General features: G+C 39.4%; 1 protein-coding gene across 2 annotated transcripts in view; it reads right to left on the reverse strand.

Annotated features, from left to right (window-relative positions):
• Positions 1-25,199, reverse strand: part of FBLN1 (fibulin 1) — a 154,747-nt gene that overhangs the window by 11,112 nt on the left and 118,436 nt on the right. For both annotated transcript variants that reach the window (XM_043536555.1, XM_027820735.3), the window contains exons 15-16: positions 20,823-20,965; positions 18,212-18,343 (exon numbers count right to left, since the gene is read on the reverse strand). In XM_043536555.1, coding sequence (XP_043392490.1) covers positions 18,212-18,343; positions 20,823-20,965 — 275 coding nt within the window. The remainder of the gene's footprint in view (positions 1-18,211; positions 18,344-20,822; positions 20,966-25,199) is intronic.

Here is a 25,199-nt window from a genome sequence, read left to right on the forward strand (position 1 = left end):
GTTTATGTGATGTACTTTTAAAGACACACCCTGGAAAGGGTATTTGAAAAGGGAAAAAATTGGCTGCATATTTGAAATACCAAATGTAGCCAAACAAGTGTCAGCATATCTAGCTGTTCACTTTTCTTTAAAAATAAACAGGTAGAACTATTAAATAGTTGCTTATTTTTGATCTGCATCACTGAGGTCTGTGGGAATTTTTTTCATAGACTTTATTGGGAGTGGGACCCTCAGTGCAATTTAAAATATATGAAAATAATCAGCTAGAGTGCACCATAAAAATAGCATGTGGAATGTCACATTGAATATTGTACGACATACAGCTCCTTCAGTACATTTGTTAGTGTCATTTTCATTGTGAATTATAGTCACAGACTGCAAAGAGAGGGGGAAGATTGCAGTAGCTTTGCCTGTCAGTCAACTTCTAACAGCCATGCTATGGTGACAGCTACTCTCTGCAGAACCTGCTGTGGTTTGCCAGAGGAGGAGACTTCAGCTGCCAGTTCTGATCAGGCCTGTAGGAGCCTGGGGCAATGGGGAGCTGTTTAAGAAATAATGAGGGGAAATTGACTGGCTTGGGATCTATGCCCCTGTTGCTTCTGCCACTGAAGCTGATGGCAACAGTTCTATTTACTTCAACAGGAGCAGGACTGGACACTAAACATGGCTGCCAAGTGTCATGCGTTTCATTTGACAGCTCTGTCATGCCTTCGTGCATTTCAGAGGTTGGGTCACACATTCAGTTGGTCCGTTCCTCCAGGCTGGCCCTACTGCCTAGCCAGCCTGCCTACCTATGGCCAGAAGCTGCCTGGAGACGTCAGGCTAGGTAGCCAGAGAGGCAAGCTGTGCAGCAGGTTCAGACAAAGATCCATTGGTTTTCCTCAGTGTAAATAAAAACGATGAGGAAGAAAAAGGGAAGTAGGGTTTTCCCTGTTTAATGCTGAAATTGCCCCAGGGTGGCTTATCTGACAGATTAATGATAATACCCGCGTATGAAGTTTGGAAACTGTGGTAGTTTAGCTGCAGGGAGCAGAAAAAAGTGAGACATTGAGGGATAACTTTGAAAACAGACTGATTTTAATGATTTTCTCTGGAAAAGTTAGTAACTACTTTATCCAAAAAAAGTAATTGAAAATTGGATCATCATCTGACCAATAACTGGGTTAAATTTAGAGACTAAATTCAATTCCTGGTATGTGAAATAGAGGGATGTGAGTCCTGCTTTAAGTGAAAAACTTAACTGTGGACCTGTGACTGACCCCTAAGAGGGGAGTTTTTCAAAGATATAACACATATCCTATTTTTTCCCTCTTGCCATTTCTCCATGAACCTTTACGTGGACACTGTCAGCACAAATTGACTAATTTGAAAAAAATCAAGCATCTACTGGAACCCAGTTACTGAAGAGAGTTCCTTCCCTGTCCTCAACAGAGCTGCAGAGCCTGACCTAGTTGAAATGTAGCCACAAAAGCTGGCTGGAAACTAGAATTCCTGTTCTGTAGGAAATCCCAAAGTGTAACCTCCCTCTCCCCTTCCCATCCCCTCAAAAAAACATAAAAAGACCCTATCAAAAACACTGCTCTGAAATAGAACAAAAAATGAAATTACAAAATTTGCCCTGGAATGGGAATTCCAAAATTTTGTTTAGGAAAAAAAAAATCAAGACATTTCCTTTTGATCTTTTCAAAATGTTTCTGAGGCTCTCTGAGATGCCTAGAGCCCTTGCAGCCTGCCAGGTGGAAAACTGGACAGCTCGGGTTTCCTATTGGTTGGTGCTCCCAGGCCTTCTGGGATCCTGAGGAGCCAGGAACCCTGGAACTGTGTATTTCAAGGCAGACTGCCTGGTGGGCTACCCCAGAGTCAAGGACCCTAGGGGAATAAGTCTCAGAGCCCAGGTCATCAGACACAGGCTTGCGCTGCAGGGCTATAAAATTGAAGTATGGATGTTTTGGCCCCTCCCTGCTCATGGGGTCTCAGAACCCGGACTCCAGCCCAAGCCTGAAGGTCTACACTGCAATTTTATAGTCCCAGAGTCCAAGCCCTATGAGCCTGGGTTAGCTGACCAGGGCCAGCCATTGCTGTGTCGCAAGTATTTTGTCACAGTGTGGACATACTCTGCGAGACCTGAATCTGAGGTATCCCATCCGGCAGGCTGCCCCAAAGCACGGGAGGCTAGGGATATATCTACACTGCAGCTGAGAGGCAGCCTCCCAACCCGGGTAGACGGGCTTGCACCAGCAGGGCTCAAGATAGCAGTGTGGAACTTGTGGCCTGGACTTTCAAGCCCACCGAGGCCGCTTTAGGCTTGAGATTCTGAGCTCCCGCCCGAGCCACAATGTCCAGCTGCCTAGCTCCCAGGGTACGTCTACGCTGCAGTGGGGAGCTTAGCACCTACCTGACACCGTAACTATCACCTTGAAAAGCATCAAGCTTTAAAAGCGCAGAGCTTTTAAAAGTAATGATTGGATTTTTTTAACAATTTCAAACTATTTCTTTTCTCCTAAATGCAATATAAGAAACAGCTGACTTGTGCTGAAACTTTACCAAAAATTTAAAATTCATCCTAAAACAGAAACAAGCATGGGAAATTTCAGCCTGAATGGTTTAAGTTTGGCAAAGTCATAAGCAACTGAAAACAGGGGTTTATAATGGTAAGTGTTGGGCAACTTTAACTATAGGCACCACTGTCAGCTCTGTCCATAATTCTATATTTTTGACCACGTTTATTTTTAAGTTTATTTACTTATGTACTCTCCCTTTCTCCTCCACATCTATTTCTGTATACTTTTATATACACAGTGGCCAAAATTTTCAAAACTAGAGGTAACATATTCAGAAGGGCCTATGTGATTTAAGAGTTTAAGTTTCATAGATTCTCAATTAGATTTAAGCTACTAAGTGCCTAAGTCACTTTTGAAATGGGGACTTAGGCACTTTTGAAAATTATATCCTACATGCCTTAGGTTGGCTCCTAAATCCTTATTTATGCTTCTAAATAAGTTACCTGATTTGGGTGCTCCACACTTTTGAAAATTAGGGCACTTTTTAATGCACCAAAATAAGGATTTTAGAGTCTAACTTTAGGCACCCAGTTTTGAAAATCTTGGCCAGTACTTCAAAAGTGTACCTAACAATTACAGATATTTATGGCCCAGTTATATTCCTGTGAACAAATTCTACATTAGCATGGAATCCACGTTAATATATCCACCTATGTACCTAATCCTCTAAACCTGTTACACTCAGTGAAATATTCAAAATATACCATCAAACAAGAATGAAGGCCTAACTCACAGTGCTGTAAGGGTATTATACTGCAAAGTAAATGGGAATCTATTTCAGTGTTTTGAATTTTGAGTCATGTAACCATATTTATGTTTGTCACGTGTGGCAGCTCAAGGATTAATGCTATCTTTGGAGATATTTTTGTGTGCATGGTTTGATGCCTGCAGTGGTGGTTACCAAGAAATAATTTGTTTTCTAAAGAAAAGTAATTTATTAATAAACCAGATTCTATCAGAAATTCCAGAAAAAACACACGACAGGAGCCTTTATCATTATTGTCACAAATAATTCAAGAGCAATGTAGATAAATTCCATTAAAATGGTGAGGAAAAATGAAAAGGATCATTTAGCCTTTGAATGATGGAAAAACCTTAAGTAATGTGGTAGCTCTTTGGAGACAGCAGGCAGTATACGTATCTGGGAATTGCCTATATTCTGACAGCTAGATTGTGCCTGTAGGCACAGTTGTGAGCAAGGAGTAGACTTGGGAAACAGAGACTTCCTTCTGAAGCACAATTCCCTCCCTGATTTCTACTTACTCTGGGGCACTAGCTGCCTCAAGGAAACCTTTCTGGGTGTGGTATGGACGGGGCCATAATACCTCACCCGCTTCATGACGGGTTACTATGCACGTAGGAACTCTGCATCTTTCTGTTGACCAAATACACTGAGATGTGCCACCCCACCGCATCTCTGGAAGCATTATAATACTTCCAGAAATTGTTAAGTAGTTAATACACCCTCATTCCCATCCCAGCCAGGTTCAGGTCCCTAAGCACCATTAATGAACCCTAAGTAGTTATGGTGACAAACAATTAAAGCACTCACAGTCATTACAGTGACATAATGAAACTTTACACACATACGCGCGCGCTCACGCGCACACACACACACACACACACACACACACTCTAACTCACTCACTCACTCACTGACCTTTGGGCAGAAACAATGTGGAAAAATTTAGCCAAGAATGTGCATTGTGTGCATATGTGAATGTTGTATACTTCCTGAAATACTGAATCAGATAAGAGAGAACTTTTTATATTATTACCTCAACATGGTCTCTTTCAGTCAAACTATACATATCTGAATGGACAGCTCACTCTTCATTATAAACAATTAGGCAACAACTAGTTTCAGCCCATAACTAGAAATATGTATGTAGGTTTTGTGGTGTGAGAGAGCCCAGCAATCAAGGGTAAGCTGCAGATCATCATCCTTAGCTTGATCCAGAGAAGCTTCTATTTGGGGCTGTTCTTTCTCCTCAAACTCCCACTTACTGGAGTGATCCCATCAATTCTCTGCTTTTCTGATATAACCACCATTGCAGTTTATTTCCCTGGTCCTAAACATCTTGATCTGATATTTGTATAGTTTGATTAAAGTTCTGTTTATAAAGAGTTTATAAATGATTAATCAATTGTAATAGATTGCTAAGGAGCCAAACTGGACAACAGGTTGCTTCTAACCATCTATAACGCCTTCCACTGATGTCTCTATGTATAACACACACTACTCCTGTAACATGCTTATGACTATTAATCATTTATTAACCCTTTATAAATCATTTATAAATGAAACTTTATGTAAAGTCTGACCAAATAAACAATTATGTCTAAGCTCTTCAGATTGCAATGAAACAAGTCTATGAAGTTTTCAAAATGGGTTATAAATTCTTATAAATTTAGGATTAATGAGTCTTAGTTACAAGGAATTCACTTTCTTGATTCATAAGGAAACTACATTAGAAATGCCATGCTCAGGGATATTTTCAATTAAAAATGAATCTTACTTTACTAAATGACTATGTTCGATGGTTCAAAAATTTGGGATGCCAACTTATTGTAAATGCAATACTTCAATTGTTCATCAAAAATTAATTTTATGAACACTTGTGAGCTTTAGAAAGTTTTTCATTGAATAGAAGGACCTGTAGTTCTTAACTATTAACAGGCTTCATGGAACTTATAAGTTTTTGGCCAGAAACGAATGATAAATATTTTCAAAGCTATTATCTGTCATGTTAGATCATATAGCTTAAGTATTGTGAAAGAGTTAAAAGCAACCTTGGCTTCTAGTGAGGTTTGGCTTGTTTACGAATACTGCGATCTTTATTAAGGGTACCCAATAAATTCAGAAAGATGTGCTCTTATCTTGGTTTTGGCAAACTCAAAGTGCTTTTAGATCTTGGGTTTGCCTTGGGGCCAAAACCTTGCAAAGGGTTTCCAAGCTGACAACACAGTGAGATTATGCATGCACTGACTGTACTTGCACTATCCGCAGAGAAACAAACTATTTTCCACCATTTTCATTTTTCATTTTTTCTGTCCTAAGCTTTTGAAAATTTTATCTGGGTTCAGTAGTTTTAGTTTTTCAGCTGTCACAAAAAGATGGGGAAAACATCAAGACTGAATGTTAAAATAAGCAAACCTAAATGATATACACCAGATATGCCTGTGTGTAGGCAAAACAATCTCTTGTTTAACTCACAATGTCTATTTATTTATATCTATAGTTTATTAGTCCCAGTCATCATAGTCCTTAATGTGTGTGCAATTACCATTTTATATATGTCATTTGGGTGCACATTTATTAACATTTGGATCCTCCCAGTCGCATTGACACACAATCCAGTTTCAGCCAACCTCCAATACAATAGCATATCCATGTCACCAAGGCAATTAATTATTGTAACCTTAAGCATTTCTTGGCTGTGAGCCGCATTATGGCACACAGCAGGACACGACTGTGTGATTCAATTTACCAAGAAAGATAAAGCACCTAATCCTGAGGATTTGGTGTGAGAGCCCTTACACAGCTAGTAAGTCATCACCTGGGGATGATGGCTGTGTTGTTATTGTTAGCAGAATTTCTGAAGAATGAAGTTTTCTGAGTGATAATGCATGCTAATCCCTGACCAAATTCACAGAATAAGACTAAAGTAAGGGGTCAGTACACCACATTTAACCCCTTTAGATATAATGATTTCTTTTAAGTGAGCCATGGCATCCATGCATCATGCTGGGAAAGATTTATGATTTGGCTTGAGTCTATTATTTTCTCTGCGCAGCTCTCATGAAGTGCAGAAGCTGCTGCAGGAATCAGATCATAGGAGCAGATGTACAAACTCAGTAGTGGCAGCACTACCATTAATAGTAAAAATTCTTTGCACTTTGAGATCCTGGGCTGAAAAGCAAAAGTGCTTTTGCAAACAGGACCAAAGCGCCTCACAATGCTGAATTCGCACAGTGAGTCAGTGGGAATGCTAGATTCTGATATCACTCACGCAGGTGTAATTCTATTGATTTATACAGGTATAAATAAGAGCAGAATCAACATTCTGCTGGTGTATATTTTTCTAATGTGTGAGGCTCCAGATATGGCCACGCTTCCTCATATACATAATCTGGAGGACCACACCTCAATACATTGTTTAAAAGTTAACAGAGCATATCATACTATTTGTCTACAGTATGTAATTTGATCCAGTGACCGACAGCAGTGGTGAAAGCTCCGATGCTAAGTATCAGTTCCCTGAGTCATTCAGTTTTCCCCAAGCAGGCAGGGTTTTGAATTCCCATTGCAATTCACAGATCTTCAACAGTAAGATTGATTTGTTTGTTGGTTTTATGAAAACTTAACAGAGGATGACATGTGTTAATGTTTTTGTGGTGTGTTACATCTTCTATATGAGGGCTAGAGAGGGATATAGATCAATGAAGAATGTTTCATTAACTAGCTACTGTACAATGCACTGGAGTGAAACTTGGCATCAGACAGATTATTTTGCTTGAGCAGGAAAATAATTCTTGCTAGAAAAGTGCACTCACCATTTTTCTTATAGACAATGAAAATTCAGCTCCTACTTGACTTTCTTGCTCGTTTTCAGAAGAGCCCTCCAACTTCACACATTTTGGGGGTGCAGGGGAAATGCTTTGACTACTGAAAGAACAGGAGTACTTGTGGCATCTTAGAGACTAACAAATTTATTAGAGCATAAGCTTTCGTGGGCTACAGCCCACTTCATCGGATGCATAGAATGGACCATATAGTAAGAAGAAATATATATATGTACAGATAAGTTGGAAGTTGCCATACAAACTGTGAGAGGCTAATTAGTTAAAATGACCTATTATCAGCAGGAGAAAAAAACTTTTGTAGTGATAATCAAGATGGCCCATTTAGACAGTTGACAAGAATTGTGAGGATAGAACCAATGCCCGATGCCAACTCTGTCCACATATTTATTCAAGTGACACCATCATAGGACCTAATCATATTAGCCATGCCATCAGAGGCTCGTTCACCTGCACATCTACCAATGTGATATATGCCATCATGTGCCAGCAATGCCCCTTTGCCATGTACATTGGTCAAACTGGACAGTTTCGATGCAAAAGAATAAATGGACACAAATCTGACATCAGGAATCATAGCATTCAAAAACCGGTAGGAGAACACTTCAACCTCTCTGGCCACTCAGTAAAAGATTTAAGGGTGGCAATTTTGCAACAGAAAAAACAGAGTCAAAAACAGACTCTAACGAGAAACTGCTGAGCTTGAATTAATATGCAAACTAGATACCATTAACTTGGGTTTGAATAGAGACTGGGAGTGGCTGGGTCATTACACATATTGAATCTATTTCCCTAAAGTTAAGTATCCTCACACCTTCTTGTCAACTGTCTAAATGGGCCATCTTGATTATCACTACAAAAGTTTTTTTCTCATGCTGATAATAGCTCATCTTAACCAATTAGCCTCTCACAGTTTGTATGGCAACTTCCAACTTATCTGTATGTATATATATTTCTTCTTACTATATGTTCCATTCTATGCATCCGATGACGTGGGCTGTAGCCCACGAAAGCTTATGCTCTAATGAATTTGTTAGTCTCTAAGGTGCCACAAGTACTCCTGTTCTTTTTGCGGATACAGACTAACACGGCTGCTACTCTGAAACCTTTGACTACTGAGTAGGGCAGTCATCAATCGTCTGAAAGGGCAGGTTCAGATAATGAATCTAGCATCCAGCCTACAAAATGGCTTCTAGGCAACCTCTTCTCAACAGCGCAGCTATTGATAAGACAGTCTGGCATACAAAAATGAGATTCTTTGCTGAGGAGCTGCTCCTGTGAAGGAAGGAAGCCTGGATGGAAATAGGCAAAACTAGGAGAACAGAGAAATACCACCTGAAAGGGTGAAAACTGGTCTGTATCGTCTTTCATATAGGGCTGAATAAGCCCTTCGAAAAATGTTGAATTACATCACTGCTTTATATGCTGGTTATAGATGGCTGGACTGCTGAAGTTTTGTATTGCAAGACATCATTCATTGTTGCATCACGCTAGTGACACTATAGTCATGATGGAGATTTATTATTATTCATTAATTGTTTGTAATTGTGTCCAGAGAGAGAATGCCAAATTAATCTCCCAGTATACCTGGCCCAACTCTCCTTGATTTCAATGAGAGATGAACCTGCTTACACCTGGGCTCAATTTGGCCAAAGAAAAGGAGCTGAAGGAAGATGATTATTGTTTGTATTACAAGGGTGCCAAGCTGCCTGAATCAAGACTGGGGTCCCATTGTGCTACACAACACATATCTTATGAGACAGTCCCTGCCCCAAAGTGCTTACAATCCAAAGAGTCGAGAGAGAGAGAGGGACAGTCGGAGGGAAATAGAAATGCAGACAGTGAAGTGATTTGCCAAAGGGCACAGAGCAGGTCAGTGGCAGAGTTCAAAACAGATCCCAGGTTTTCTTTGCATTCAGTGCTCCATTCATTAGTCAACTCTAGTGATAGAATATAATTTAATTTTATACCACACACAGATTTGTGGGGCAGATATGAAAAGTTATAGCCACAAGTCTGGCAAGTGATAGAACTACAAGTGTATTAAGAAAGGGCTTCTCAACAAGTCACACAAAAAACAATATATTTTATGCCACTTATTCTGTTTAGTTTGTCTTTTTTTAAAAGTCTCTATCCCAGTGAAGTATATTTAGCAGTGGTGATAACGTGGGCGTAATCATGACACTGGTATGTGCAGAGTTTAGTTATATCCATAAGTGCTGTACAATGTCACTCTTTATATTATGGTTCAAAAGACACAGCATGAAATACAGTAGTTTGCGAAAGAGCCAGTCAAGCCAAGATATGGATAGTGCTGTAAAGCAGGAGTAACTCCACTGAGGTCAATGGAGTGACATTGGTGTAACAGTGGTGTGAGAGGAGAATCAGACTTTTTGTTTATGAAACACAGGAGCTCATGTTATAGGGATGCCCTTTATCCTCTTAACCCTAGATCTATTGGTGACACCAGAGACCAATATTTTAACACATTTTTCAAGTTTGATCTGTTATATATTGATTTCTTGAGGCCCCTTCAGGCCCTACATTTCTATGATTCTGTAATTGTACAGCTTGAAAAAATTAATGCCTTTATATTAGGCCTATGTTTAGTGCCCCAGGCAATAGTACATATTTGACAATGACAACCAATCAGCTTCCTACTGTGAGAATCCTTATTGAAATCTGTATATTCAAATACCACCCAACCTCCCCTAAAAATCTCTACTACTATACATGAGCAAATAACCAACTGAAATTCTGTTAGTGTATTGATTTCCGGAAAGCAGGACTGTCCAGCGATTAAACAAATTAATGGCAATTAATCACATAATTAATATTATTAAACAATAATAGAATATTTATTTAAATATTTTTGGATGTTTTTCTACATTTTCAAATATATTGACTTCAATTACAACACAGAATACAAAGTGTACAGTGCTCACTTTATATTTATTTTTATTAGAAATATTTACACTGTAAAAAACTAAAGAAATAGTATTTTTCAATTCACCTAATACCAGTACTGTAGTTCAATCTCTTTATCATGAAAGTTGAACTTGCAAATGTAGCATTATGTACAAAAAAAAACTTCATTCAAAAATAAAACAATGTAAAATTTTGGAGCCTGCAAGTCCACTCAGTCCTACTTTTTGTTCAGCCAATTGCTCAGACAAGTTTGTTTACATTTGCAGGAGATAATGCTGCCCGCTTCTTGTTTATAATGTCACCTGAAAGTGAGAACAGGCGTTCTCATGGCACTGTTGTAGCTGGCGTCGCAAGATATTTATGTGCCAGATGTGCGAAAGATTCATATGTCCTTTCATGCTTCAGTCACCATTCCAGGGGTAATGCATCCATGCTGATGATGGGTTCTGCTCAATAACAATCCAAAGCAGTGCGGACCAACGCATGTTCATTTTCATTATCGGAGTCAGATGCCACCAGCAGAAGGTTGATTTTCTTTTTTGGTGGTTCGGATTCTTTAGTTTCCACATCAGAGCATTGCTCTTTTAAGACTTCTGAAAGCATGCTCCACACCTCGTACCTCTCAGATTTTGGAAGGTACTTCTGATTCTTAAACCTTGGGTCAAGTGCTGCAGCTATCTTTCGAAATCTCACATTGGTAACTTTTTTGCATTTTGTCTAATCTACTGTGAAAGAGTTCTTAAAATGAACAACATGTGCTGGGTCATCATCCGAGACTGCTATAACATGAAATATATGGCAGAATGCAGGTAAAATAGAGCAGGGGATATATAATTGTCCCCCAAGGAGTTCAGTCACAAATGGAATTAATGCATTATTTTTTTAACGCGCATCATCAGCACGGAAGCATGTCATCTGGAATGGTGGCCGAAGAACGAAGGGGCATATGAATGTTTAGGATATTTGACATGTAAATACCTTGCAATGCTGGCTAAAAAAGTGCCATGCAAATGCCTGTTCTCACTTTCAGGTGACATTGTAAATGAGAAGAGGGCAGCATTACTTCCTGTAAATGTAAACAAACTTGTTTGTCTTAGCTATTGGCTGAACAAGAAGTAGGACTGAGTGGACTTGTAGGCTCTGAAGTTTTACATTGTTTTATTTTTGAGTGCAGTTATGTAATAAAAAAAATCTACATTTGTAAGTTGCACTTTCACAACAAAGAGAATGCACTACAGTACTTGTCTGAGGTGAATTGAAAAATACTATTATTTTTACAGTGCAAATATTTGTAATAAAAAATAATATACATGTTGATTTCAATTACAACATAGAATACAATATATATAAAAATGTAAAAAACCATCCAAAATATTTAATACATTTCTATTGGTATTCTATTGTTTAACAGTGTGATTAAAACTGCAATTAATCGCGATTCATTTTTTTAATCACGATTTTTTTTTTTAGTTAATCAAGTGAGTTAACTGCAATTAATCGAGAGCCCTCCTGGAAAGCTTTTGCAAACAGTAGTAACATTTTTATTTTACATGCAAGAATATACTTGGTTTTGCATAAAATCTTACAGTACTAATATCAAACAGCATTATTCTTAGCTACATTAAGGACTTTAAAAAACCTTCCTGAGATTTACCAGCCTTTCTGACTACAGGTGGTATTATAGCTAAGAAAATAAATGTGTAGCTGAGGAAAGAGCTTTATAGTACCTGATAAGACCTCAGGCATTAATAGGACATTAATGCATTCTTCATCTTTCACTGACAGCTGGTTAAGGAGGTATGCAGCAAAAAGTCTGTAAAAGGCTTTAAAAAAAACCCCAAGGTGGGTCTATACTTTCCCCCCCACCACTCTCTCTCGTTAAGAAATGATTTAGAATGGCTAGCACTCTCTTCAGAATGCCGTGCAAAACTGAGGTTCCAACTGTGCCTGGTGTTAGGAATCCCACCACATTTTTCGTAAGAAAAATAGCATGCTTGGCATCTGTTTCAGATATAAATCGGAGTAATAATATTGGAAGCAACTATCTGCACGATATTGTCTTTCTGCTACTAGCCTGGAAGTCTATGCATATTGAGGAACCTATCCCGCCAAACTGGCTTCCTTCCTTTCCACTCCATTGAAACCATTCTCAGCAGGGTCTGGATAACTTCCTCCTCGCCAATTTTCAGGGTCTGTGCTTCAAACTCACCCCCTTTGGCCTCTCCACTGCTTTTGATACTAGGGATTGTGGATTCCTGCTTGAGGTCATCTCCTTCTTTGGCTTTTTCACCATTGTCCTCTCATCACTCTTACCCTACCTCTCTGGTTGTTCCTTCAGTGTCTCCTTAGGTAGACCCACCTCCTCCCTCTTTCATTCCTTGAGACATTCCTTGAGGTAGGTCCCTCAGGGCACTTTCCTCTCTAGTCTCCTTTTCTGTCTCTCTCTACATCCTGCCCCCAGGCACTGTCATTCATTCGTACAGCTTAAGCTCTACATGCTGACAACTCACAAACCTACCCCCTAACTGGTGTCCTTCTGCCCAGTCCTGCATCTTACTAAGTCTCACTGACATCTTCTCCTGGGTGTTTTACTGTCAACTTAAATTCACAATAGCTAAAACTGGACACCTGATCATTCCTCCCAAACCCTCTTCATTCTCCAGTTCTCTGCCATCACCATCCCCCCTGTAACTCTGGCTTTAACCTAGGGGTCAACATCAACTCCTCCCTGTCCCTATACAAAAACCAGTAGGCAGCAACATCTTCCTAAATAACATTTTTGAGATCCATCCTTTTCGCTCTGTTTATACAGGCAGTACTCTCATGCAAGTAATCATCATCTCACATCTTGATTACTGTAACATTCTCTTCATAAACTAATAGGCTATAAGGCCAGAGAGGACCATCATGATCATCTAGTCTGACCTCCGGCACATTGCAGACCACAGAACTTGGCTCACCCACTCATGCAAGAGACCTATAAACTCTGACTTAGTTACTGAAGTACTCAAATCTTGATTTAAAGACTTCAAGTTACAGAGAATCCACCATTTACACTAATTTAAATTTGCAAGTTACCCATGCCCCATGCAGCAGAGGAAGGAGAAAACCCCTTATAATCTCTGCCAATCTGACTTGGGAGAAAATGCCTTCCTGACCCCAAATATGGCAATCAGTTATGCCATGAGCATGTGGGCAAGGCCCACCAGCCAGATACCCTGGAAAGAATTATCTGTAGTAACTCAGAACCCTCCCCATCTAATGTCCCATCATCAGCTGGTAGGGATACATTTTTTTTTTTTTTTTAAAACAGCTGCATCACATTTGTGGCTCATAGTCATCCTGTGATCAACCAATACACCCAGGTCTTTATCCTTCTCTGTCACGTCTAACTGACAAGCCCCCAGCTTATAGCAAAACTTCTTGTTGTTACTCCCTAAGTGCATGACCTTGCAGTTTGCACTATTAAATTTCATCCCGTTTCTATTACTCCAGTTTACAAGGTCATCCAGATCATCTTGTATGATATTCCAGTCCTCCTCCCTTCCCTATTGGCAATATCTCCCAGCTTTGTGTCATCTGCCAATTTTATTAACACACACCTACTTTTTGTGCCAATGCTATTAATGAAAATGTTAAATAAGGTTGGTCCCTGGGGAACTCCACTGAAACCTCCCTACAGCCTGACAGCTCACCTTTCAGTATGACCCGTTGTCCTTTCCCTTTAACCAGTTCCTTATCCACCTTTCAATTCTCATATTATTCCCCATTTTCTCCAATGTAACTAATAATTTCCCATGCAGATCTGTATCAAATGCCTTACTGAAATCCAGGTAGATTAGATCTACTGCATTTCCTTTGTCTAAAAAATCAGTTATCTTCTCAAAGAAGGAGATCAGGTTGGTCTGGCATGATCTACGTTTTGTAAAACCATGTTGTATTTTATCCCAATTACCATTTATCTCTGTGTCCTTAGCTACTTTCCCTTTCAAAATTTGTTCCAAGACCTTGCTTACAGTTGAGGTAAAACCAATGGTCTTATAGTTTCCTGGATCACGTTTTTTCCCCTTTCTTAAAAATAGGTATTATATTAGCAATTTTCCAGGCATAGGGTTTAATTCCCCAGTTTGCAGATTCATTAAAAATCTTTGCTATTGGGCTTGCAATTTCATGTGCTAGTTCCTTTAATATTCTTGGATGGAGATTATCTGAGCCCCTCCAATTTAGTCCCATTATAAACTGTTTGTATTTGACTTCCACCTTGGATGTGGTAATTTCTACTTCCGTATCCCCATTACCATTGGCCACCCTGCCACTGTCCCTAAGCTCCTCGTTAGCCTTATTAAAAACTGAGGCAAAGTATTTGTTTAGGTGTTGGGTCATGCCTAGATTATCTTTAATCTCTACCCCATCCTCAGTGCTTAGTGGTCCCACTTCTTCTTTCCTTGTTTTCTTTTTATTTATATGGCTAAAGAACCTTTTATTCTTGGTTTTAATTCCCTTTGCAAGGTCCAGTTCTGCTTGGCTTTTGCCAGTTCTCATTTTGTCCAGGCACTTTCTGACCTCCAAGAGGTAGTTTCCTTGCCAATCCATCCCATCTTCCGTTCCTTGTAGGCTTTCTGCTTTCTCTTAATCACCTGTTTAAAATGCTTGCTTATCCAGCTTGGTCTGCAACCCTTCCCTACAAATTTTTTCCCCTTGCTTGGGATGCAGGCTTCAGATAGTTTCTGCAACTTTGACTTAAAGTAATTCCAAGCCTCCTCCACATTCAGATACTTGAGTTCTTCAATCCAGTCCATTTCCCTAACTAATTCCCTTAATTTTTTAAAGTTTGCCCTTTTGAAATCAAGGATCCTAGTTGCAGATCTGTTTGTGTTTATCCTTCCATTTAGTTTAAATTAAACTAAATTTGCTCATGATCACACAAACCAAGGTTGTCCCCTACAACCAGTTCTTCTATCAGGTCCTCACTATTCACCAATACCAAATCTAAAATGGCCTCACCTCTTGCTGGTTCAATCACTGTGATAGTTGTTGTCAGCTATCACATCCAGGAAAATCTGGGCCCTACTATTATTAGTAGCACTTGTCCTCCAATCTATATCTGGCAAGTTAAAGTCTCCTATAATCACACAATTTCCAGTAGTATTTATTTCATGAAAAACATTAAAAAGATCTCTATCCATATCCAAATCAGACCCTGGGGGTCTGTAGCATACCCCAAGCACCATCCCCAAGCAAATATCTGGTAGCTTTCTTTTTCTGACCTATGTGACACCCACATCAGCCTCCATCCTGTTCATGCAAAACATTGCCACCAAGATAGTCTTCTTGGCCTGTCAACCTGATCAAGTCCCCCTTCCCCCCACCCATCTTCTCCATGGCACCAAGTTCAGGTTTTGTCTCATTGCCTTCTTGGCTCTACATAAATCTTTTCTTCCCTACTTATCTGACTTTGTGTCTTATTGTATCACCCTCCCCACCAATCCACCCACAAGTCCAACCATCTCCATGCTTTCTTCCGCATCTTCACTGAACTGGTCCATGAAGCTATTACCTTCTCTTCTTTTAAATGCTTCCTGTAGACCCACTTCTTCTGCAAAGCCTACAACAAACTGAAACTTGCCAACTAAGACTTCTGCTTATGCATGCAGTATATTTCTCTCCGAAAAATTAAATTCTTTGCACCATCACGAGTACTAGCCTTTGCTGAATAACTACATAATTTTACAGATGTTGTCCCTACCCTTCTTCCTCTTGTATATACATGCAAACCATCCCCTCCCTTGTTGTGTCATGTCTGAAATTGGTTTGTAAACTCCTTGGAGTTAGGGGTCATGTCTTTTTCTGGGTCTTGGAAGGTTCCTAGCACCCTTTTGAGAGCTATTAAAATAAACAAATATAATAATACAAGAGTTGTAAGAGCAGCAGAGTTGCATCATTTTTTTTTCTAGAACTAAAGTTCTGATCATCTCTTATTTCCACTTAAGACCTATGAAAAATGTTTGAAGGAAGCACAGATAGATCAGACACCACAAGAGGTATTTTAGTTCACTGTTGTTTTTAAGTAGGATTTTGCAAAACGAGGCCCTGCTCCTGCTGTTCAGGCCCTGATTTGCCATTCAGCAATGCAAACCTAATCTATCCAGAAAATTAAATACATGACGACAATATTTGCACTCCTGTAGCACTGTCTGCATTAATCTCGAAGTGCTTTTACATACAGGAATTCATTGAGCCTCAGCACCTCTGCAAGGTACTGTCAGTAGATATTATTGTTCCCATATTGCACATGGGGACTTGAGATGCAGAGAAGTTAAATGTCAGTCAGGAATTCTCCTGTACAGCTGTGTATGTAAATTAGATCAACCGATTCTTATATTTGTGTGGAAGACCATCCTTCTTCTCCTGTACATTACAAAACATATATCGGCTTATTTAGTTAAGTGCCATTTGCTTTATGTCCTATTGTTCAAAACTGGACAGTTTCCCTCAGGCAAGTGCCATGGCCAGTCATACTTCTATATATGGCATTATTTTTTCAGACAAGAACAAATGTGGGGAAAGAAAACTACGGTAAAACTACAGAATATCAGAGGGGTAGCCATGTTAGTCTGTATCCACAAAAACAACGAGGAGTCCGGTGGCACCTTAAAGACACACAGATTTATTTGGGCATAAGCTTTCGTGGGTAAAAAACCACTTCTTCTGATTCATGGAGTGAAAATTACAGATACAGGCATAAATATACTGGCACATGAAGAGAAGGGAGTTACCTAACAAGTGGGGAACCAGTGATGACAAGACCAATTCAATCAGGGTGGATGTGGCCCACTTCCAATAATTGATGAGGAAGTGTCAATACCAAGAGAGGGAAAATTGCTTTTGTAGTGAGCAGCCGCTCCCAATCCCTAGCTAGAGTGATCTTGATCATGTTTGTGTATTTTTTAAAGAATCAAACCAATGCCTGAAATCTGTAATCCTATAAGCCTCTCAGCATTCAGCTGCACATTTCTGTTTGATAAAGAATGAGACAGAAACCTAATGACCGTTTGTTTTATCTGCAGTAATATAAACTTAGACATTGTTGTTACTGTATTGTCACATTTCTGAAATACAGCAGTGCCACCTACAGACCAGGCTAAATACAGTGCCCCATAAAAACATTTTACTTCACATCAACATTTCAATACGTAAAAAATACAGAAAGGATTTTACCCACAATCCAGAAGGAGAATCCTTTCACAAGCATAAAAGCACATACATAAATCTGGGCTCTGACAGAGTATAAAATATACACGTTAAACACAAATAACTGTGGGGAAATATTCCTTGGTTTTCATATATACATGCTAAGACAAAGCAAAGCAAATCTCATGCTTCAAATCCCATGCTTCAGGGAGTAACCTGATCCTGTGTGTTTCTTTCTGTCCTATGTACAAGTCCTTTCTACACCAAATGATTCTATGGACCCCTCTAAGATAGGCCAGAAAATTGCAACAGATGCAGGAAGTTACGTACATATGCCTAACTGACAGAACCTCGAAAGACAGCAGCACAATCTGCCAGCAAGGAATCCCTGCCTACTTATATGTTTTACAATTACAAAGTTGGAAAAAAACAATAAATTTAACCTGCCAATCAATGTTGAAACAGTTACAGCTTCAGGGAAGTACCCCATAGTTACAATGTAAATGAATTATTCACCAAAAATTGTTACCATGCTATTTAAACTGTAGAGTCAGTAAGAAGAAGAAGAAGAAGAAAAAAAGCAGCAGTAGCAACTGGAGAAATGTTACCATTAAAATCTTCTATGGTGTACTTCTAACTGCTTGAATTATAATGGGGGAAGGACAATTTTAAAGATGAAAATTTACATTTGTAATTAGATTCATTTCTCAATTGATTTATATTTAAAATTTCCCCCAAATTTATGCTGAGGCCAAATGAAAGTCTGTAAAATCAGATCAGATGAACCATATGTGACCAGACAGGCTGAATATTAAACTGATATAGACTTGAAAGTCAAGTTAGAAAGCTACCCTGAGTTATACTCCTTTGCCCCTTTCGATCTACATCTTCTGATATTACTGACAGGAAAAGGAACACATGCTGTGCATAGAAAATACTGTACTCACCCACTGTCATGCCATCCATGTAACGCTTGACGATATCAAAGGAATCCCTTAGATTTCCTTCTGTTATGTCAAATATGATATCTGCCTGGTTGTCTGGTAACACAGGTGTTATGGCACGAAGAAAAATAATCTCTGTGAATAAAAGCATCACAAAACGTGTTAAAGGGTTTGAAGTCAATTTAATGTGCTAAGCTCAATACTCAGTCTACAAAATAAATTGTGTTGAGCAATAGATAATGTGCCATTTTATTTCAAAACTGGTAAAATATTCTTTTTGAATTTGCACGTTTAAAAATAGTCAAGGTACCTTTTTTTTGGTGGGGGGCTGGAGGAGTGCTTAAGGAGATCCCTATTTCTCCCTAGCTTACTATCCCAAGCCACCACAGTCAAAAGCCCTGCAGTCAAAGTCATGAGTTCTTTCAGAGTCTGAGAAGACCACTCCAAATATCAATCAGCACTTCAACATGGTGTCTCAAGACAACCACGAACTGTTCCCTTCACTAGGGACTGAGGATAGTGCAATGCCTCCAGGACCCTCTAAACTGATGACGTGTGCTGAGAAGAAATGGAGATCACCCCCTGAACTGATTCCCTTTGATGGCAACACAGCAGCCTTTAGTATGGCCTAAGAAGCTATGGTGGCTGCAGCAGTCCCATGAGGACCACTGTGCTAGCCAAGGATCAGGCAGGTCATGTAGTCTGCCCCACCCCCTCTCACTCCGGACACATTCCCTCCTATCTCCTAAACGGAAGGGTTGGGGAGTGGGTAGCACAGAATTTCTGTGAGGGTGAACCCACAGCTTCCCCTTTAAGGCAGCTCTTGATACTTTCCCCTGAGGCAGCAGTACCAGGGCTGAGATTCTGGCTCGCTGATCTCAAATGAAGGCATGAAGATTAATTTAAAAAAAAAATCCCATCTTTGAGAGCTGTAACTGACAATTTTGTTCTTTGATTCTTCAGTTTTTCCAGAATCTTTTCCTGTGACTGAATCTGGTCTAAAGTCCCTCAGTGCAAGACAGAGAGAAACCCCAGAAGGCTCTGCGCCTCCTAGGGATGACACCTGTGTAACCGAGGTTCTGAAAACAAGCGAGAAAACGGACATGGAGAAATAGCGATCTTCCATAGTGATTAAATCTGCTACAGAGGTCTAAGAGAAACTCCAACAACTGTGTACAGGTCTTCTACGGAGATCAGACATACGGGCACATTTGGAGAAAAACCTCATCTGGCAGGAAGTGAGCGAGGAGCCCTGAAGTTTCCTATATAGATTAGTGCAGTGAAAGCCCTGATCTCACCAAATGTTACTGACTGTGCATCCCGCACATGAATGGCACTAATGGCAGAATCCCACCACGACGTTGTAGGTACCTCCCAGTGAAAGCAACAGGAGTTGTACTCAAAGATCAAAATTTGGCCTTTAGTCTGTAATATTATTTTTAAAGGCTGGAAGTGAATGTTCTGCTCAGAAAGCTGAAGGACTGATAATCCACAGGCACCACACAAGCAACAGCAGCACAAGCTTTCTCATAGGCCCCACCAAAGTGCAAAGACTGGCTTGCAGGGAACACCCTCTTCAGGCGTTCATTCATTTTTGATGAATTGGCCTCTCCGACAAGAAAGCCAGCAAAGATGCCAGTCTGTGGTGATTTTCACAATGTAGAACATTTTATAATAGAAACCATACAGAGACCATCAATTCATTTCACATAATTCACCGAACAGCCATCAGATACTAACACGACTTGGTCATTACTGACTTATTTTCAAATCCAGCCAATGGCCTAAAGATGGAAGGCAGGATTTTTCAAAAGGGTCCAAATGACTGGGGTGCACAAAGCCCCCTGACTTTCAATGAGGCTTTGATCCTAATCACATAGGTGATTTTGAAATACCCCCCAACAAGCTCTGAATCCCATGCCACTCTCTTGCAGACCTCCTTAGTTTATTTAATGTTAAAAATCTCAACTGGAATTTAAAACATTTTTCCAATAGGTCAATAATCATCAATTTAGACTGAAAAAGTGCCAGTCAGATTTGCTCTTGTAAAACTCAGGGTGAAATCCAAGCCCCATTGAAGTCAATATAGTTTTCCATTGACTTAAATGGGGTGAAGATTTTACCATTGGAAAGTGGGTAAGATCGCTTTCCTTTTACATCTAACCCCCACTCACCCAATCTTGTAATTTGAACAAAGAAAAAGGGGGCCGGAGTCCATTTATATTATGCCCACTTTGAACTCCTCTAGCAGAGTAATATGAATTTCATTTACAACCACCTCCATGCCCCTTTTCATAGCTAGAACAGTGCACAGTGGACATAGTGCACATGAAAATTCAGGATCAAATATTCTAGATAAGAACCTGTGTGTGCTTGAGCTCAGAATGATTTTTTGCCCCACAAAGGTATAAACTTCTGATCCATGACTAGAGCTCCCAGGCTCTCTGGTAATACAAAGAGTAATAAATAATTATGAAGGAATACATGATAGAATTTGGGACTGTGCAAACATTTTACTGCACTGATAGTTATTCTGGCTTTAAGCAAGGATTTCCAGGTGTTTTTTTTTTTTTTTAAATGTTATAGGCTATTAACTGGAACAAGGAACACTTACCTTCAGGCTTAGTAAATTCTTTGAATGTGGGTAGTGAAATGACTGTGTGGGAAATTGTGTGGACTGGATCTACCATACACTTGATATCATTTGGTCGGCAAGACTTAATGCAGCGAATAGTATCTGTCTTTTCAAGTCCGACTCTATGAGGGAAAACAAAAAGATGAAATATTAATCATGAAAATGAATTACTTTGTTTTGCAAGATGGGGAACCAAAAGCTACAATGGATACAAGTATTCATTATTCCCCTCAAACTCTTAGTCAGGTGAAAATCATCCAAACTACAGTACTCTGGAATAATTTGGCTTGACTGAGAGTTGCAGTCATGAAATCCTCAAGACTGGATCTCTAAACCTCAGGACCTACTAATTGCAATGTGAGAAATCCAGTATAAGAGATACCCATGAAAGATAGCTATCCAAACGCAAAAGGACCATCAGTTCAGGGCTAGATTCTCACTTGGTGTAAATCAGCTTCATTGACTTTAGTAGAACGACAGTGAATTACATGATCTTAACATCTGGTACACAGTGCTCACTTTGGTATTAGACATTCATCCAAAGCTTAGACAAACTTCTCTGGTCTAGAAATCTGGCAGGAAATATCATCAGGGCAGGTTTTCTCACATGATTTACAGCACAAGAGCCAAAGGAGCCTTTCTTTCAGCCTTTTCTGTACCTCCGCTCTCCATCCAAATTGAGGAAAACAGAGAGGAATGGAAATTGGGTGAGGGAGGGGAAAGGTTAATTAAATTATTCCAAATCCCAAAGGTTTCATTTTGAGTTTGGGGAAATTGTAAGGGTCAGTTCATATTATATCACCAGCAGCTGCTCATTCCTACATGCAAGTCTATTACAAATTAAACTACTTCTCACTTTTGTCCAACTAGATTGAATTTAAAGTCACTTATAGTACAAGAACTTTACACAATACCCCATCTGTGTTCCCTGAAGATAAAAGGATTGTGCCGAGACTTGCAATGTGACTTTCCCTAAGCCCTACAAACGATCTCAGCTTTGACCTGCCGATTTCTTCACATTTCCAAGCAGAAAAGAGAAGTTTGTAGTCTCAGGATTTATAGTTGGAGGGAGGGAGATTAAAAGATGTAAAGGGAAAACTTCACACAGAAGAGAAAAAAAAATAAAAATTGAATCTTTACTTTGTCTGATACCATCAAAAACAAAATATGCCTGTTCTTTTCAAATTCTTCCCATGCTTACTCATTAAAGCAAACAACGTTGCACATGATGATTGTGTGTAAAGCAAAAAACACTCATAAAAGAAAATATTAAGTATTAATATTAATAGTAAGTATTAAGTAAGAAAGTATTAAGAAAGTATTAAGTAAGAAAATATTAAATATTAATATTAATATATGCAATATTAAGGAAACTATATGCTCTACAGATATAAATTGATACAGCCCAACTAAAGTCAGTGGAGCTACGTTGATTTACGCCAGTTGATGATCCAGCCCATTATTCTTAATTAAGATTCATGCTTTAGGATTATCACTACACTGGTTAAGAAGGAATTCCCATTTCCCATCTCCTACCCACGTTCAACATGGAAGATTTTCCTAGATATGTGATAGGGAAGGGTGGAGGTTCCATCTGCTTGAAACGTTGGCCCACTTTTGAATGTTAATTCTGGACGTGATGAAACAGTGGTCTGACCCAATATGACAAATCCTATATCCTTACTCTTGAACTTGTCACAAACTGTTTATCTTCTACATTGAAGAGAAGGAACTTCCAGTTATTCAACACTGTTGATTTCAGAATAAGGGTCTGCTAAATTATACAGTTTGGTCCCCAAACTAAATCAGCCCATTTTAGCAAACATCACAAATGGAACAAGGAGTAGGGCAAACCCCCCTCTCCTCCACACACACACACACTAGGAACTTTTTTTCCTCTCTTTTTAGGGAAATTTTTCCTCTCTTTTTAGGGAAATTTAAGAATATGAAAAATGAAAAATATATTATATTCAGAAATTAGTGCACATGGATCCACAACTCACTCCCTCTCACATGCACACACACATAACATGATATCATGTGATCAGATAAGAAAAATAGTTAACTACCAGAAAAATGCTTACTTCTTTTTCCCCTCTCAAAATTACACTGATCATACAGGATTAGACCAATGCCAATTTTAAAATAAGATAGTGTTCACCAGGGCTAGTTATCACACATGGTTAGAACAAGAGAGGAATAATTCCCAGACTTCCAAGGAGGCACAACAGTTGTATCTAGGCTTGGAAAAGGAGATATCGGATATTAAATCATGATAGTGGGTGAAAAGGCTATAGCAGGTAATTTTTAGAGGTTTCTATTACATAATATATATAGATGGTCTTTTCCCTCAGAGACCTGCATGGTTGGAATCACGGTAACTAAGTCAGTTTGGCTTTACTTCCAACAACACAAGGAGTAAATTTTTCACAATGAAGGTAATTAACCAATGGAACAATTTACCAAAGGTTGTGTTGGATTCTCAATCACTGGCAATTTTTAAATCAAAATTGACTAATTTTCCCCAAAAGATATACTCTGGTTCAAACACAAATTAGTTTGGGGAAATTTTATGGACTGTGTTATGCAGGAAGTAATATTAGATGACCACAGTGGTTCCTTCTGGCCTGAGAATCTATGAATGTCTCAATTTCTCTCTGCACTTGTTGCAGAAAAGCAAGTGCAATTTTGGGATGCATAAACACAGGCATAGCATGCAAGTCATAGGAGGGGATAGTACTGCTCTGCTCGGTGTTGGTTAGGCCTCAGCTGGACTACTGTGTCCAATTTTGGTCATGAACATATAGAAAGGATGTAGAGAAACTGGAAAGGATGCAGAGCAAGCAACAAAGACAATCAGAGATGGAATGCAAGCCTTCTGAGCAAAGGCTGAAGGAACCGTGTAAATTCAGTTTGGAAAAGGAGATTAAGGGGGGACATGGTAGTGATCTTCAAATACTTCAAAGGCTCCCATAAAAAAAATGGAGAAAAGTTGTTCTCTCTTGCCAGAGGCAATGGGTTCAAACTACAGCATAGTACCTTTAGATTAAATCTCAGGAAAAACTTCCTAACTGTAAGAACACTAGGACAATGGAACAGATTGCCTAGGGTGGTCATGGAATCTCCTGTTCTGCAGGTTTTCAAAAGGTGGCTGGATGGTTTAGACACAACAAATCCTGCACCTTGGCAAAAGATTGGACTCGATGACCTTTGCGGTCCCTTCTAACCCTATTGTTCTGTGGCTCTAAGTGGCTGCTTCCCCCTTTTCTCTGTCCCCCTTGCTAAAACTCAGGTTCATACTTTAGTTCTCTCACACCTTGGCTACCTTAACATTCCCTTCTCTGACCTCCATTCTTCTGATGGCTCTGCTAACTTCCATAGCATATCCCAACTACAGCTGCCAACACCACCATCCTCTTCTATTGATCCAACCACACCATCTCTGTCCTCAGGTCCCTTTTGGGACAACTTCTTTCGGGACCTAGTTCAGACTCCTTATCTTCACCTTCAAAGCTGCACACAGCTCCAACTACCTTCAGTTTATTTCCTTCTGATACTCCTCCTGCACTCAATCTTAGACTTTGCTAAACGCTGTGTGTGTTCCTCTCCTACTTGTGCCTCTTTCCACAATGGCCACTAAGTCTGGAACAGACTCCATCCTGTGTGCCAAGATGTTTGCTCCTTCAAATCGTTTCCTTCCTTTTGGATTGCCTTTATCACAAATCTCAGCTCCAGAGCTATCTGCTACTTCCTTAACGCTTGCTCAAATATAAAGGAAAAATAAAGAAAAATCCAGTTGCTCTGATTATTTTGTAAATAATGCTCCCTTGAATATTTTCCTTTTTTTTTGGGTTGTCATTTTTCTTTACATTGTTTAATTGTCTTATCTAGAAAGACAATGGTGCTATATAATTATATATACTTAAAAGTCTCAAAGAAACTTAAGAAGGAAAGCTTTTGTCTAATATCATAAGATGTGGGCTCTGTGTTCTTAAATTACTTGCTCAATACGCACACACAATAAAATGATAGCATTTTAGAGTACTTTGGGCCAGATTCTTGCACTGTTCTGATTTCCCTCCCAAATGAATATACATTAATGCTGCAGAACCAATCTTATTTTTGTGTCTCTAGTCAAGTTGACACTGGCCTCATGGGGAGCAGCCCAGGTAATGAACTTGTAACCACATACACGTAGATGCCATATATTATCAGTGGGATTAGAAACTCCTTTAGCTTAAGTAATACAGGCTAGTGCTTTCAGTATGTAATGTTTTGATTCTATCCCCACTGGTAGCCCCTGGTACCTTTATAAGTATGTGGTGACAGGCTCATTACAAATTGGCACGCCCGATG

Source organism: Chelonia mydas, chromosome 1, assembly GCF_015237465.2.
Source record: "Chelonia mydas isolate rCheMyd1 chromosome 1, rCheMyd1.pri.v2, whole genome shotgun sequence".
In the NCBI taxonomy this organism is placed as follows: Eukaryota; Metazoa; Chordata; order Testudines; family Cheloniidae; genus Chelonia; species Chelonia mydas.